Source organism: Salmo salar, chromosome ssa07 (assembly GCF_905237065.1).
Source record: "Salmo salar chromosome ssa07, Ssal_v3.1, whole genome shotgun sequence".
In the NCBI taxonomy this organism is placed as follows: Eukaryota; Metazoa; Chordata; class Actinopteri; order Salmoniformes; family Salmonidae; genus Salmo; species Salmo salar.
This window is the reverse complement of record NC_059448.1, coordinates 59,696,680-59,713,753: the sequence shown is the minus strand read 5'-3', so window position 1 is coordinate 59,713,753 and position 17,074 is coordinate 59,696,680. Positions and strand designations below refer to the sequence as shown.

Sequence of the window (17,074 nt, the reverse complement as noted above, 5' to 3'; positions counted from 1 at the left end):
CCAGCCTAGACACTCTGGATATATAAACCCAGACCCAGCCTAGACACTCTGGATATATAAACCCAGATCCAGCCTAGACACTCTGGATATATAAACCCAGACCCAGCCTAGACACTCTGGATATATAAACCCAGACTAGACACTCTGGATATATAAACCCAGATTCAGACTAGACACTCTGGATATATAAACCCAGATCCAGCCTAGACACTCTGGATATATAAACCCAGACCCAGCCTAGACACTCTGGATATATAAACCCAGATTCAGCCTAGACACTCTGGATATATAAACCCAGATTCAGCCTAGACACTCTGGATATATAAACCCAGATTCAGCCTAGACACTCTGGATATATAAACCCAGATTCAGCCTAGACACTCTGGTCATATAAACTCAGATTCACCCTAGTAGTCTGGACACTGGTCATATAAACCCAGATTGAGTCTAGTAGTCTGGACACTGGTCACATAAACCCAGATTCACCCTAGTAGTCTGGACACTGGTCATATAAACCCAGATTGAGTCTAGTAGTCTGGACACAGGTCACATAAACCCAGATTCACCCTAGTAGTCTGGACACAGGTCACATAAACCCAGATTCACCCTAGTAGTCTGGACACTGGTCATATAAACCCAGATTGAGTCTAGTAGTCTGGACACAGGTCACATAAACCCAGATTCACCCTAGTAGTCTGGACACAGGTCACATAAACCCAGATTCACCCTAGTAGTCTGGACACTGGTCACATAAACCCAGATTCACCCTAGTAGTCTGGACACTGGTCACATAAACCCAGATTGAGCCTAGTAGTCTGGACACTAGTCACATAAACCCAGATTCACCCTAGTAGTCTGGACACTGGTCACATAAACCCAGATTCACCCTAGTAGTCTGGACACTGGTCATATAAACCCAGATTGAGTCTAGTAGTCTGGACACTAGTCACATAAACCCAGATTCACCCTAGTAGTCTGGACACTGGTCACATAAACCCAGATTCACCCTAGTAGTCTGGACACTGGTCACATAAACCCAGATTCACCCTAGTAGTCTGGACACTGGTCACATAAACCCATAACAATTGATTGTCTTCCTATCTGCAGTGGTTGGGCTATAGGCTGTGAAGCTAATGTCACTGTTGACATCACACCCTGTCCCCAATATATTCCTCTCAAGGGTCTGGCCCAAGGTAGTGCACTACATACAGAATAGGGTACTATTAGGGGGAGGACAGTGTGGTCCAGTGTAGTGTGCTGTCATCACACCTATCCGCTAGAGCAGTACACTATATATTTTTTATTTGACCATTTTACCGGTTTAGGACATAGTGTGTGTCAGTGGTGTTCTCTTCCCCCAAAAGTTATCCTTCCTCCTCTTAACAGTAGTGCACTACATAGGGAATAGGGTGCCATTTGGGATGTATTGTGAGGGGGGTCAGCGCGTCCTGTTATCTCTTCCCCCAGAAGTGGTCCTTCCTCCTCTGGGCTCGGTCCAGGACCTGGGAGGCCATGGAGCAGGACGCTGCTGACCTGGATGAGATCTGGGACATCCTGTCATCTGGAGGGTCACCAAGGGTCAAGGGTCAGAGGTTAGTCAGGTCAGGGACAGAGTGATCAGCTGACTCCCAAAGATTTCCAACCTCAGCTATCCTTTATGTTTTATGTCATGGAGATATTGAAGCAAATGTCTCATTTTATTTCGTGTAAGAGGGGGTGTCACTTCCCTTGTATCAAGACTTTAACACTGAAATTACCCCCAAGACTTCCTTTAACACTGAAATGACCCCTAAGCCTGCCTTTAACACTGAAATGACCCCTAAGCCTGTCTTTAACACTGAAATTACCCCTAAGCCTGACTTTAACACTGAAATTACCCCTAAGCCTGACTTTAACACTGAAGACCAACATCAGTCTAGTTAGTCTACTTGTGATAAACTGAGCTTTAACTTATCCAGAAGTCCAGGACACCAGAGGGGTATACTACAAAACAGGATGAAGGAGTTAGCCAGATAACAAAATAAAATATATATTTCTAAGCCTGAAATGGGCATGTCTAATTGATTCAACAACCAAAAACACATATCTAAGTTTAGGTTTCTTAATGAACCAGAAAATGTACATATTATCAGACTAATGTGAAGAAGCTTGTTCTTGCTACATTACCTTCATCATCAGACTAATGTGAAGAAGCTTGTTGCTGTTACATTACCTTCCTCATCAGACTAATGTGAAGAAGCTTGTTGCTGTTACATTACCTTCATCATCAGACTAATGTGAAGAAGCTTGTTGCTGCTACATTACCTTCCTCATCAGACTAATGTGAAGAAGCTTGTTGCTGTTACATTACCTTCATCATCAGACTAATGTGAAGAAGCTTGTTGCTGTTACATTACCTTCATCATCAGACTAATTTGAAGAAGCTTGTTGCTGTTACATTACCTTCCTCATCAGACTAATGTGAAGAAGCTTGTTGCTGTTACATTACCTTCATCATCAGACTAATGTGAAGTAGCTTGTTGCTGCTACATTACCTTCATCATCAGACTAATGTGAAGAAGCTTGTTGCTGCTACATTACCTTCATCATCAGACTAATGTGAAGAAGCTTGTTGCTGTTACATTACCTTCCTCATCAGACTAATGTGAAGAAGCTTGTTGCTGTTACATTACCTTCATCATCAGACTAATGTGAAGAAGCTTGTTGCTGCTACATTACCTTCCTCATCAGACTAATGTGAAGAAGCTTGTTGCTGTTACATTACCTTCATCATCAGACTAATGTGAAGAAGCTTGTTGCTGCTACATTACCTTCCTCATCAGACTAATGTGAAGAAGCTTGTTGCTGTTACATTACCTTCATCATCAGACTAATGTGAAGAAGCTTGTTGCTGTTACATTACCTTCATCATCAGACTAATTTGAAGAAGCTTGTTGCTGCTACATTACCTTCATCATCAGACTAATGTGAAGAAGCTTGTTGCTGCTACATTACCTTCATCATCAGACTAATGTGAAGAAGCTTGTTGCTGCTACATTACCTTCCTCATCAGACTAATGTGAAGAAGCTTGTTGCTGTTACATTACCTTCATCATCAGTTCCACAGCCACCACCAGGACACAGCAGCAGCTCAGACGTCCTCAGGCCTAAATTACCTGGAGTAGAGAAGACAATGGACACCTGTTCTGTTAGTTGTTGTTGTTTAGGGGTTACGTGTAAATGCCTAGATAACAGTACATTTTAGCGTTCCATGTTATTACACATGATGCACAATACTGCTGCAGTTATAGTCTGTTGTCTTCCAATCAACTCCATAGTAGTTTCTATCTCAGGTGTTTCTTACTCCAGGTGTTTCTAACCCCAGGTGTTTCTACCCCAGGTGTTTCTTACCCCAGGTGTTTCTACCTCCAGGTGTTTCTTACCCCAGGTGTTTCTACCTCAGGTGTTCCTACCCCTGGTGTTTCTTACCCCTGGTGTGTCTTACCCCAGGTGTTTCTACCTCAGGTGTTTCTACACCCAGGTGTTTCTACCCCAGGTGTTTCTACCTCAGGTGTTTCTACCCCAGGTGTTTCTACCCCAGGGTGTTTCTTACCCCAGGTGTTTCTTACCCCAGGTGTTTCTTACCCCTGGTGTTTCTACCTCAGGTGTTTCTAACCCCTGGTGTTTCTACCCCTGGTGTTTCTATCTCAGGTGTTTCTACCCCTGGTGTTTCTACCTCAGGTGTTTCTACCCCTGGTGTTTCTACCTCAGGTGTTTCTACCTCAGGTGTTTCTACCCCTGGTGTTTCTACCTCAGGTGTTTCTACCTCAGGTGTTTCAACCCCAGGTGTTTCTACCCCGGGTGTTTCTACCCCGGGTGTTTCTACCTCGGGTGTTTCTACCTCAGGTGTTTCTACCCCTGGTGTTTCTACCTCAGGTGTTTCTACCTCAGGTGTTTCTACCCCTGGTGTTTCTACCTCAGGTGTTTCTACCTCAGGTGTTTCTACCTCAGGTGTTTCTACCTCAGGTGTTTCTACCTCAGGTGTTTCTACCCCTGGTGTTCTACCTCAGGTGTTTCTACCTCAGGTGTTTCTACCCCTGGTGTTTCTATCTCAGGTGTTTCTAACCCCTGGTGTTTCTACCCCTGGTGTTTCTATCTCAGGTGTTTCTACCCCGGGTGTTTCTACCCCAGGTGTTTCTACCCCAGGTGTTTCTACCTCAGGTGTTTCCACCCCAGGTGTTTCTACCCCAGGTGTTTCTACCTCAGGTGTAGGCCTATTATTCTGAAAATAAACTAAATGGGGGTGTGGAAGGGGGGGTTCTGGAGTGGAGTCGGGAATGGAGGGAGACGTGAGGAAGAGAAAGAGGTGAAGGACTCTGGGAGAGAGAATGGGAATTCCCCCAGTTGTGATACTCTGGCATCGACTTCTGTATCTTTTGTCCTGAGGAGAAAGAAGCAGCTAGGAACTACAACCCTAGACAATATCTGGGCTGGCGGGAAGGAATGAGGAGCGGACTACAACTCTGTTTCCTGCTCACGTCCAGGTTATGCTATTCAACAGGTAGCCTGGTGGCAGATCTGTTGGTGAGACAGCAACAGATCTGGGTATATGCTACTTACATAACCTACCCTGGAAGTGACAACTTGACAGGACAGTACAAACAGATCTGGGACCAGGTTTTGTCATGCAACAGTAGAATATGCTGAGAAAAGCCACAAACTGTAAAGATGTCTCAGCAGTAGAGAGAGAGAGAGAGAGAGAGAGAGACCCCACCCCACAGGGACTCAGTCAAACAGACTGACCTATATACTGTAGAGATGACGGAAACCTGACACACACACCTCCCATTAACAGTAAATTACGCTCGTTGTCACATTTATATGATCATTTAAGTCTCCTAAACTGTCTTTGATGAGGCAACGCAGTGTTTTGATTGGCCCATAACTATAGGATGATGATGTGATGGGACAACGTTACACAGTTTGAACTAAAGTTGCAGATACAGCATCCCAAATGCCAGTAATGTAAAAGTGGTTTGATCAGTCAAAAACCAAGGAAATGTATATTTTCAGTTCAACTGCTGACGCTGTTTGTAGACAGATAGTATCACACTACTACAGTAGGTACCAGGACAGTTACCATTATGACAGATAGTATCACACTACTACAGTAGGTACCAGTAGGTACCAGGACAGTTACCATTATGACAGATAGTATCACACTACTACAGTAGGTACCAGTAGGTACCAGGACAGTTACCATTATGACAGATAGTATCACACTACTACAGTAGGTACCAGGACAGTTACCATTATGACAGATAGTATCACACTACTACAGTAGGTACCAGGACAGTTACCATTATGACAGATAGTATCACACTACTACAGTAGGTACCAGTAGGTACCAGGACAGTTACCATTATGACAGATAGTATCACACTACTACAGTAGGTACCAGGACAGTTACCATTATGACAGATAGTATCACACTACTACAGTAGGTACCAGTAGGTACCAGGACAGTTACCATTATGACAGATAGTATCACACTACTACAGTAGGTACCAGTAGGTACCAGGACAGTTACCATTATGACAGATAGTATCACACTACTACAGTACGTACCAGGACAGTTACCATTATGACAGATAGTATCACACTACTACAGTAGGTACCAGTAGGTACCAGGACAGTTACCATTATGACAGATAGTATCACACTACTACAGTAGGTACCAGTAGGTACCAGGACAGTTACCATTATGACAGATAGTATCACACTACTACAGTAGGTACCAGGACAGTTACCATTATGACAGATAGTATCACACTACTACAGTAGGTACCAGTAGGTACCAGGACAGTTACCATTATGACAGATAGTATCACACTACTACAGAGGTACCAGTAGGTACCAGGACAGTTACCATTATGACAGATAGTATCACACTACTAAGACAGTAGGTACCAGGACAGTTACCATTATGACAGATAGTATCACACTACTACAGTAGGTACCAGTAGGTACCAGGACAGTTACCATTATGACAGATAGTATCACACTACTACAGTAGGTACCAGTAGGTACCAGGACAGTTACCATTATGACAGATAGTATCACACTACTACAGTAGGTACCAGTAGGTACCAGGACAGTTACCATTATGACAGATAGTATCACACTACTACAGTAGGTACCAGGACAGTTACCATTATGACAGATAGTATCACACTACTACAGTAGGTACCAGTAGGTACCAGGACAGTTACCATTATGACAGATAGTATCACACTACTACAGTAGGTACCAGTAGGTACCAGGACAGTTACCATTATGACAGATAGTATCACACTACTACAGTAGGTACCAGTAGGTACCAGGACAGTTACCATTATGACAGATAGTATCACACTACTACAGTAGGTACCAGTAGGTACCAGGACAGTTACCATTATGACAGATAGTATCACACTACTACAGTAGGTACCAGGACAGTTACCATTATGACAGATAGTATCACACTACTACAGTAGGTACCAGTAGGTACCAGGACAGTTACCATTATGACAGATAGTATCACACTACTACAGTAGGTACCAGTAGGTACCAGGACAGTTACCATTATGACAGATAGTATCACACTACTACAGTAGGTACCAGTAGGTACCAGGACAGTTACCATTATGACAGATAGTATCACACTACTACAGTAGGTACCAGTAGGTACCAGGACAGTTACCATTATGACAGATAGTATCACACTACTACAGTAGGTACCAGGACAGTTACCATTATGACAGATAGTATCACACTACTACAGTAGGTACCAGTAGGTACCAGGACAGTTACCATTATGACAGATAGTATCACACTACTACAGTAGGTACCAGTAGGTACCAGGACAGTTACCATTATGACAGATAGTATCACACTACTACAGTAGGTACCAGTAGGTACCAGGACAGTTACCATTATGACAGATAGTATCACACTACTACAGTAGGTACCAGTAGGTACCAGGACAGTTACCATTATGACAGATAGTATCACACTACTACAGTAGGTACCAGGACAGTTACCATTATGACAGATAGTATCACACTACTACAGTAGGTACCAGTAGGTACCAGGACAGTTACCATTATGACAGATAGTATCACACTACTACGTAGGTACCAGGACCGTTACCATTATGACAGATAGTATCACACTACTACAGTAGGTACCAGTAGGTACCAGGACAGTTACCATTATGACAGATAGTATCACACTACTACAGTAGGTACCAGTAGGTACCAGGACAGTTACCATTATGACAGATAGTATCACACTACTACAGTAGGTACCAGTAGGTACCAGGACAGTTACCATTATGACAGATAGTATCACACTACTACAGTAGGTACCAGTAGGTACCAGGACAGTTACCATTATGACAGATAGTATCACACTACTACAGTAGGTACCAGGACAGTTACCATTATGACAGATAGTATCACACTACTACAGTAGGTACCAGTAGGTACCAGGACAGTTACCATTATGACAGATAGTATCACACTACTACAGTAGGTACCAGTAGGTACCAGGACAGTTACCATTATGACAGATAGTATCACACTACTACAGTAGGTACCAGGACAGTTACCATTATGACAGATAGTATCACACTACTACAGTAGGTACCAGTAGGTACCAGGACAGTTACCATTATGACAGATAGTATCACACTACTACAGTAGGTACCAGGACAGTTACCATTATGACAGATAGTATCACACTACTACAGTAGGTACCAGTAGGTACCAGGACAGTTACCATTATGACAGATAGTATCACACTACTACAGTAGGTACCAGTAGGTACCAGGACCGGTACCGTTGTGTTGGAACTCTGGGTCTCTGAGCGTCCCCTGGATGCGGTTAACAGGTGGAGGGACGGCGGCGTTGGGTCGTCCGCTGGTGGTGCGTTTACGGGAGGGTTTGGCCTCCGGTGGAGGATCAGGGGGGTTCTCTGGAGAGGTCTCCCCAGACCAGGAGTCCTCTCTCAGGGGGAGGGGGTCCACAGTGGTCACCCCTGCTGCTGGAGAGGACCGGGGCTGGTTCCGCTCCTCATTCTGATCGAGACACAACATCAGATTCACTAACTAACAAGACTAGAGGAACCTATAACACAGACAGTATTAACAAGACTAGAGGAACCTATAACACAGACAGTATTAACAAGACTAGAGGAACCTATAACACAGACAGTATTAACAAGACTAGAGGAACCTATAACACAGATAGTATTAACAAGACTAGAGGAACCTATAACACAGACAGCATTAACAAGACTAGAGGAACCTATAACACAGACAGTATTAACAAGACTAGAGGAACCTATAACACAGATAGTATTAACAAGACTACAGGAACCTATAACACAGACAGTATTAACAAGACTAGAGGAACCTATAACACAGATAGTATTAACAAGACTAGAGGAACCTATAACACAGACAGTATTAACAAGACTAGAGGAACCTATAACACAGATAGTATTAACAAGACTAGAGGAACCTATAACACAGACAGCACTAACAAGACTAGAGGAACCTATAACACAGACAGTATTAACAAGACTACAGGAACCTATAACACAGATAGTATTAACAAGACTAGAGGAACCTATAACACAGACAGTATTAACAAGACTACAGGAACCTATAACACAGACAGCATTAACAAGACTAGAGGAACCTATAACACAGACAGTATTAACAAGACTACAGGAACCTATAACACAGATAGTACTAACAAGACTAGAGGAACCTATAACACAGACAGTATTAACAAGACTAGAGGAACCTATAACACAGACAGTATTAACAAGACTACAGGAACCTATAACACAGACAGTATTAACAAGACTAGAGGAACCTATAACACAGACAGTATTAACAAGACTACAGGAACCTATAACACAGACAGTATTAACAAGACTAGAGGAACCTATAACACAGACAGTATTAACAAGACTAGAGGAACCTATAACACAGATAGTATTAACAAGACTAGAGGAACCTATAACACAGACAGTATTAACAAGACTAGAGGAACCTATAACACAGATAGTATTAACAAGACTAGAGGAACCTATAACACAGATAGTATTAACAAGACTACAGGAACCTATAACACAGATAGTATTAACAAGACTAGAGGAACCTATAACACAGACAGTATTAACAAGACTAGAGGAACCTATAACACAGATAGTATTAACAAGACTACAGGAACCTATAACACAGATAGTATTAACAAGACTAGAGGAACCTATAACACAGATAGTATTAACAAGACTAGAGGAACCTATAACACAGATAGTATTAACAAGACTAGAGGAACCTATAACACAGACAGTATTAACAAGACTAGAGGAACCTATAACACAGATAGTATTAACAAGACTAGAGGAACCTATAACACAGACAGTATTAACAAGACTACAGGAACCTATAACACAGATAGTATTAACAAGACTAGAGGAACCTATAACACAGATAGTATTAACAAGACTAGAGGAACCTATAACACAGACAGTATTAACAAGACTAGAGGAACCTATAACACAGATAGTATTAACAAGACTAGAGGAACCTATAACACAGACAGTATTAACAAGACTAGAGGAACCTATAACACAGATAGTATTAACAAGACTAGAGGAACCTATAACACAGACAGTATTAACAAGACTAGAGGAACCTATAACACAGATAGTATTAACAAGACTAGAGGAACCTATAACACAGATAGTATTAACAAGACTAGAGGAACCTATAACACAGACAGCATTAACAAGACTAGAGGAACCTATAACACAGACAGTATTAACAAGACTAGAGGAACCTATAACACAGACAGTATTAACAAGACTAGAGGAACCTATAACACAGATAGTATTAACAAGACTAGAGGAACCTATAACACAGATAGTATTAACAAGACTAGAGGAACCTATAACACAGATAGTATTAACAAGACTAGAGGAACCTATAACACAGATAGTATTAACAAGACTAGAGGAACCTATAACACAGACAGTATTAACAAGACTAGAGGAACCTATAACACAGATAGTATTAACAAGACTAGAGGAACCTATAACACAGATAGTATTAACAAGACTAGAGGAACCTATAACACAGATAGTATTAACAAGACTAGAGGAACCTATAACACAGACAGTATTAACAAGACTAGAGGAACCTATAACACAGATAGTATTAACAAGACTAGAGGAACCTATAACACAGATAGTATTAACAAGACTAGAGGAACCTATAACACAGACAGTATTAACAAGACTAGAGGAACCTATAACACAGATAGTATTAACAAGACTAGAGGAACCTATAACACAGATAGTATTAACAAGACTAGAGGAACCTATAACACAGATAGTATTAACAAGACTAGAGGAACCTATAACACAGATAGTATTAACAAGACTAGAGGAACCTATAACACAGACAGTATTAACAAGACTAGAGGAACCTATAACACAGATAGTATTAACAAGACTAGAGGAACCTATAACACAGATAGTATTAACAAGACTAGAGGAACCTATAACACAGATAGTATTAACAAGACTAGAGGAACCTATAACACAGATAGTATTAACAAGACTAGAGGAACCTATAACACAGATAGTATTAACAAGACTAGAGGAACCTATAACACAGATAGTATTAACAAGACTAGAGGAACCTATAACACAGACAGTATTAACAAGACTAGAGGAACCTATAACACAGATAGTATTAACAAGACTAGAGGAACCTATAACACAGACAGTATTAACAAGACTAGAGGAACCTATAACACAGATAGTATTAACAAGACTAGAGGAACCTATAACACAGATAGTATTAACAAGACTAGAGGAACCTATAACACAGATAGCATTAACAAGACTAGAGGAACCTATAACACAGATAGTATTAACAAGACTAGAGGAACCTATAACACAGACAGCATTAACAAGACTAGAGGAACCTATAACACAGATAGTATTAACAAGACTAGAGGAACCTATAACACAGACAGTATTAACAAGACTAGAGGAACCTATAACACAGATAGTATTAACAAGACTAGAGGAACCTATAACACAGACAGTATTAACAAGACTAGAGGAACCTATAACACAGACAGTATTAACAAGACTAGAGGAACCTATAACACAGATAGTATTAACAAGACTAGAGGAACCTATAACACAGACAGCATTAACAAGACTAGAGGAACCTATAACACAGATAGTATTAACAAGACTAGAGGAACCTATAACACAGATAGTATTAACAAGACTAGAGGAACCTATAACACAGATAGTATTAACAAGACTAGAGGAACCTATAACACAGACAGTATTAACAAGACTAGAGGAACCTATAACACAGATAGTATTAACAAGACTAGAGGAACCTATAACACAGATAGTATTAACAAGACTAGAGGAACCTATAACACAGATAGTATTAACAAGACTAGAGGAACCTATAACACAGATAGTATTAACAAGACTAGAGGAACCTATAACACAGACAGCATTAACAAGACTAGAGGAACCTATAACACAGATAGTATTAACAAGACTAGAGGAACCTATAACACAGATAGTATTAACAAGACTAGAGGAACCTATAACACAGATAGTATTAACAAGACTAGAGGAACCTATAACACAGACAGCATTAACAAGACTAGAGGAACCTATAACACAGATAGTATTAACAAGACTAGAGGAACCTATAACACAGATAGTATTAACAAGACTAGAGGAACCTATAACACAGATAGTATTAACAAGACTAGAGGAACCTATAACACAGACAGTATTAACAAGACTAGAGGAACCTATAACACAGATAGTATTAACAAGACTAGAGGAACCTATAACACAGATAGTATTAACAAGACTAGAGGAACCTATAACACAGATAGTATTAACAAGACTAGAGGAACCTATAACACAGATAGTATTAACAAGACTAGAGGAACCTATAACACAGATAGTATTAACAAGACTAGAGGAACCTATAACACAGATAGTATTAACAAGACTAGAGGAACCTATAACACAGACAGTATTAACAAGACTAGAGGAACCTATAACACAGATAGTATTAACAAGACTAGAGGAACCTATAACACAGATAGTATTAACAAGACTAGAGGAACCTATAACACAGACAGTATTAACAAGACTAGAGGAACCTATAACACAGACAGTATTAACAAGACTAGAGGAACCTATAACACAGACAGCATTAACAAGACTAGAGGAACCTATAACACAGACAGCATTAACAAGACTAGAGGAACCTATAACACAGATAGTATTAACAAGACTAGAGGAACCTATAACACAGATAGTATTAACAAGACTAGAGGAACCTATAACACAGATAGTATTAACAAGACTAGAGGAACCTATAACACAGACAGTATTAACAAGACTAGAGGAACCTATAACACAGACAGTATTAACAAGACTAGAGGAACCTATAACACAGACAGCATTAACAAGACTAGAGGAACCTATAACACAGATAGCATTAACAAGACTAGAGGAACCTATAACACAGATAGTATTAACAAGACTAGAGGAACCTATAACACAGACAGTATTAACAAGACTAGAGGAACCTATAACACAGATAGTATTAACAAGACTACAGGAACCTATAACACAGACAGTATTAACAAGACTAGAGGAACCTATAACACAGATAGTATTAACAAGACATAGGTACAACTAGCCCGGGACAATGTTCTTATCTTAGTCGAACCACTAGCAAATACAATCAATCAATCAAATGGATTTGTAAAGGGTTTTTTACATCAGTACAGCAGTTATCACAAGGTGTTTTTACAGTAACCCTGCCTATAAATACTACAAGATGTATCTTCTCACCAAGGAAAAGCTCTACCCACTATCCTAATATCCAGTGGTGTAGAATGTTACCTGTCTGGCTGCTCGTTGTGGCGAGGTCAGAGAGAGGTGTTTAAATGGGGAACGGCTTTTACCCAGCGGAGGTTCACTTCTCTTCACCCAACCATTAGCCTCCATCTTAGGAGGAGACACCAGGATAGCCCCTCCTGACAACACATTAGACAAGGTTATCACATTTACCCTCTGGGGGATCAATAAAGTCTTTTTCAATTCAACACAGAACAGAAGTAATGAACCATGATCTTGGCTGTGGTTGTTTTGCTACTAAACTGAATGGTACTGTCTATGAGATGCTCTGGATATGAGTGTCTGCTAAATGATTCAATTGTCGTGTAAAATGTTGAAAATAGTGAGTTTAGTGTATTATATTGATGTGACCCATAACTGAACTGTGAAGATAAAGAGTTTCTGAAAAAGTGTAGGCTGGATGCAAGCTAATGTGGGAAGATGATCCGTCTGACATCGGTTTGTTTCCACTATCACCTAGTTTATGGTCATGGTGAAACTGGCTCAACACAGTAGTTAGTTGGTTTGTTTCCACTATCACCTAGTTTATGGTCATGGTGAAACTGGCTCAACACAGTAGTTAGTTGGTTTGTTTCCACTATCACCTAGTTTATGGTCATGGTGAAACTGGCTCAACACAGTAGTTAGTTGGTTTGTTTCCACTATCACCTAGTTTATGGTCATGGTGAAACTGGCTCAACACAGTAGTTAGTTGGTTTGTTTCCACTATCACCTAGTTTATGGTCATGGTGAAACTGGCTCAACACAGTAGTTAGTTGGTTTGTTTCACTATCACCTAGTTTATGGTCATGGTGAAACTGGCTCAACACAGTAGTTAGTTGGTTTGTTTCCACTATCACCTAGTTTATGGTCATGGTGAAACTGGCTCAACACAGTAGTTAGTTGGTTTGTTTCCACTATCACCTAGTTTATGGTCATGGTGAAACTGGCTCAACACAGTAGTTAGTTGGTTTGTTTCCACTATCACCTAGTTTATGGTCATGGTGAAACTGGCTCAACACAGTAGTTAGTTGGTTTGTTTCCACTATCACCTAGTTTATGGTCATGGTGAAACTGGCTCAACACAGTAGTTAGTTGGTTTGTTTCCACTATCACCTAGTTTATGGTCATGGTGAAACTGGCTCAACACAGTAGTTAGTTGGTTTGTTTCCACTATCACCTAGTTTATGGTCATGGTGAAACTGGCTCAACACAGTAGTTAGTTGGTTTGTTTCCACTATCACCTAGTTTATGGTCATGGTGAAACTGCCCATGGAGACAAACCCAGACTGGACCGGACCACACACTGCCCCTGTAGACAAACCCAGACTGGACCGGACCACACACTGTCCCTGTAGACAAACCCAGACTGGACCGGATCACACACTGTCCCTGTAGACAAACCCAGACTGGACCGGACCACACACTGCCCCTGTAGACAAATCCAGACTGGACCGGACCACACACTGCCCCTGGAGACAAACCCAGACTGGACCGGACCACACACTGTCCCTGGAGACAAACCCAGACTGGACCGGACCACACACTGTCCCTGGATACAAACCCAGACTGGACCGGACCAGACCACACACTTCCCCTGGAGACAAACCCAGACTGGACCAGACCACACACTGCCCCTGGAGACAAACCCAGACTGGACCGGACCACATACTGCCCCTGTAGACAAACCCAGACTGGACCGGACCACACACTTCCCCTGTAGACAAACCCAGACTGGACCGGACCACACACTGTCCCTGTAGACAAACCCAGACTGGACCGGACCACACACTGCCCCTGTAGACAAACCCAGACTGGACCGGACCAGACCACACACTTCCCCTGGAGACAAACCCAGACTGGACCAGACCACACACTGCCCCTGGAGACAAACCCAGACTGGACCGGACCACATACTGCCCCTGTAGACAAACCCAGACTGGACCGGACCACACACTTCCCCTGTAGACAAACCCAGACTGGACCGGACCACACACTGTCCCTGTAGACAAACCCAGACTGGACCGGACCACACACTGCCCCTGGATAATTTATTTGATTGTTTTTGTACCAGTAACCCCTCTCTCTCTCAAAAAAAAAAACGGAATAAAAAGTTGGTCACAAAAACAAAAAATAATATGTCAACAATATATTTGCTAGGTTACCAGTGGCTGGAGTAGTCAGGTCGTTGCTAGGTTACCAGTGGCTGGAGTAGTCAGGTCGTTGCTAGGTTACCAGTGGCTGGAGTAGTCAGGTCGTTGCTAGGTTACCAGTGGCTGGAGTAGTCAGGTTGTTGCTAGGTTACCAGTGGCTGGAGTAGTCAGGTCGTTGCTAGGTTACCAGTGGCTGGAGTAGTCAGGTCGTTGCTAGGTTACCAGTGGCTGGAGTAGTCAGGTCGTTGCTAGGTTACCAGTGGCTGGAGTAGTCAGGTCGTTGCTAGGTTACCAGTGGCTGGAGTAGTCAGGTCGTCGCTAGGTTACCAGTAGCTGGAGTAGTCAGGTCGTGGTGAGTTCTCTGAACAGTAGCGATCCTTTGCAGTGTGGGTGTGGGCATCCTGCCACCCTCTCTGGAACTGTGGGAGCCTGCTACAGACGACGAATGATGGTCCAGCACCCTCAGCCTAGAACACAGACAGACAGACAGACAGACAGACAGACAGACAGACAGACAGACAGACAGACAGACAGACAGACAGACAGACAGACAGACAGACAGACAGACAGACAGACAGACAGACAGTGTGTTGAATCAACAGGCAGTGAGGCAACGAAAATGTGTGGTCTCTAAATGGTAGCTCCTGATATAAGTAACAAAATGATGATCGTCTCCAATATGGATAACAACAGAGTGGAGGTAACAGAACTGACCGTCTCCAATATGGATAACAACAGAGTGGAGGTAACAGAACTGACCGTCTCCAATATGGATAACAACAGAGTGGAGGTAACAGAACTGACCGTCTCCAATATGGATAACAACAGAGTGGAGGTAACAGAACTGACCGTCTCCAATATGGATAACAACAGAGTGGAGGTAACAGAACTGACCGTCTCAATATGAATAACAACAGAGTGGAGGTAACAGAACTGATCGTCTCCAATATGGATAACAACAGAGTGGAGGTAACAGAACTGACCGTCTCCAATATGGATAACAACAGAGTGGAGGTAACAGAACTGACCGTCTCCAATATGGATAACAACAGAGTGGAGGTAACAGAACTGACCGTCTCCAATATGGATAACAACAGAGTGGAGGTAACAGAACTGACCGTCTCCAATATGGATAACAACAGAGTGGAGGTAACAGAACTGACCGTCTCCAATATGGATAACAACAGAGTGGAGGTAACAGAACTGACCGTCTCCAATATGGATAACAACAGAGTGGAGGTAACAGAACTGACCGTCTCCAATATGGATAAAAACAGAGTGGAGGTAACAGAACTGACCGTCTCCAATATGGATAACAACAGTGTGGAGGTAACAGAACTGACCGTCTCAATATGGATAACAACAGAGTGGAGGTAACAGAACTGACCGTCTCCAATATGGATAACAACAGAGTGGAGGTAACAGAACTGACCGTCTCAATATGGATAAAAACAGAGTGGAGGTAACAGAACTGACCGTCTCCAATATGGATAACAACAGAGTGGAGGTAACAGAACTGACCGTCTCCAATATGGATAACAACAGAGTGGAGGTAACAGAACTGATCGTCTCCAATATGGATAACAACAGAGTGGAGGTAACAGAACTGACCGTCTCCAATATGGATAACAACAGAGTGGAGGTAACAGAACTGACCGTCTCCAAATGGATAACAACAGAGTGGAGGTAACAGAACTGACCGTCTCCAATATGGATAACAACAGAGTGGAGGTAACAGAACTGATCGTCTCCAATATGGATAACAACAGAGTGGAGGTAACATACAACTCAAAGCCACTCAGTAAAAGCATAAATCAACAGGAAATGGAGAGGGAATGAAACAACCACATACTCATCCTTTCTCTCCTTTCTCTCTTTCTCCTCTTCTTCCTCTCTCTTCTCCTCTTCCTTCTCCCCGTTCCACC

General features: G+C 42.0%; 1 protein-coding gene across 1 annotated transcript; it reads right to left on the bottom strand.

Annotated features, from left to right (window-relative positions):
• Positions 1-212: 212 nt before the first annotated feature.
• Positions 213-17,059, bottom strand: LOC106594952 (nuclear protein MDM1). Its single transcript, XM_045722400.1, has 6 exons — positions 17,002-17,059; positions 15,477-15,616; positions 13,003-13,136; positions 7,861-8,098; positions 3,087-3,155; positions 213-1,561 (listed from the first exon to the last, which is right to left on the bottom strand). Exons 2-6 carry the CDS (start codon positions 15,547-15,549, stop codon positions 1,452-1,454), a joined length of 624 nt encoding a protein of 207 aa, XP_045578356.1. The 5' UTR covers positions 15,550-15,616; positions 17,002-17,059; the 3' UTR covers positions 213-1,451.
• Between the last annotated feature and the right edge of the window lie 15 nt (positions 17,060-17,074).

What these genes read in the sequence shown, in the direction of transcription:
- LOC106594952 (XM_045722400.1), bottom strand. Translation starts at nt 15,549, where the DNA reads ATGCCCACACCCACACTGCAAAGGATCGCTACTGTTCAGAGAACTCAC. An exon ending in CCTGACTACTCCAGCTACTG is followed by an intron (nt 13,137 to 15,476) that starts GTAACCTAGCGA and finishes ATGTGTTGTCAG; the next exon opens with GAGGGGCTATCCTGGTGTCT. An exon ending in CACAACGAGCAGCCAGACAG is followed by an intron (nt 8,099 to 13,002) that starts GTAACATTCTAC and finishes TGTCTCGATCAG; the next exon opens with AATGAGGAGCGGAACCAGCC.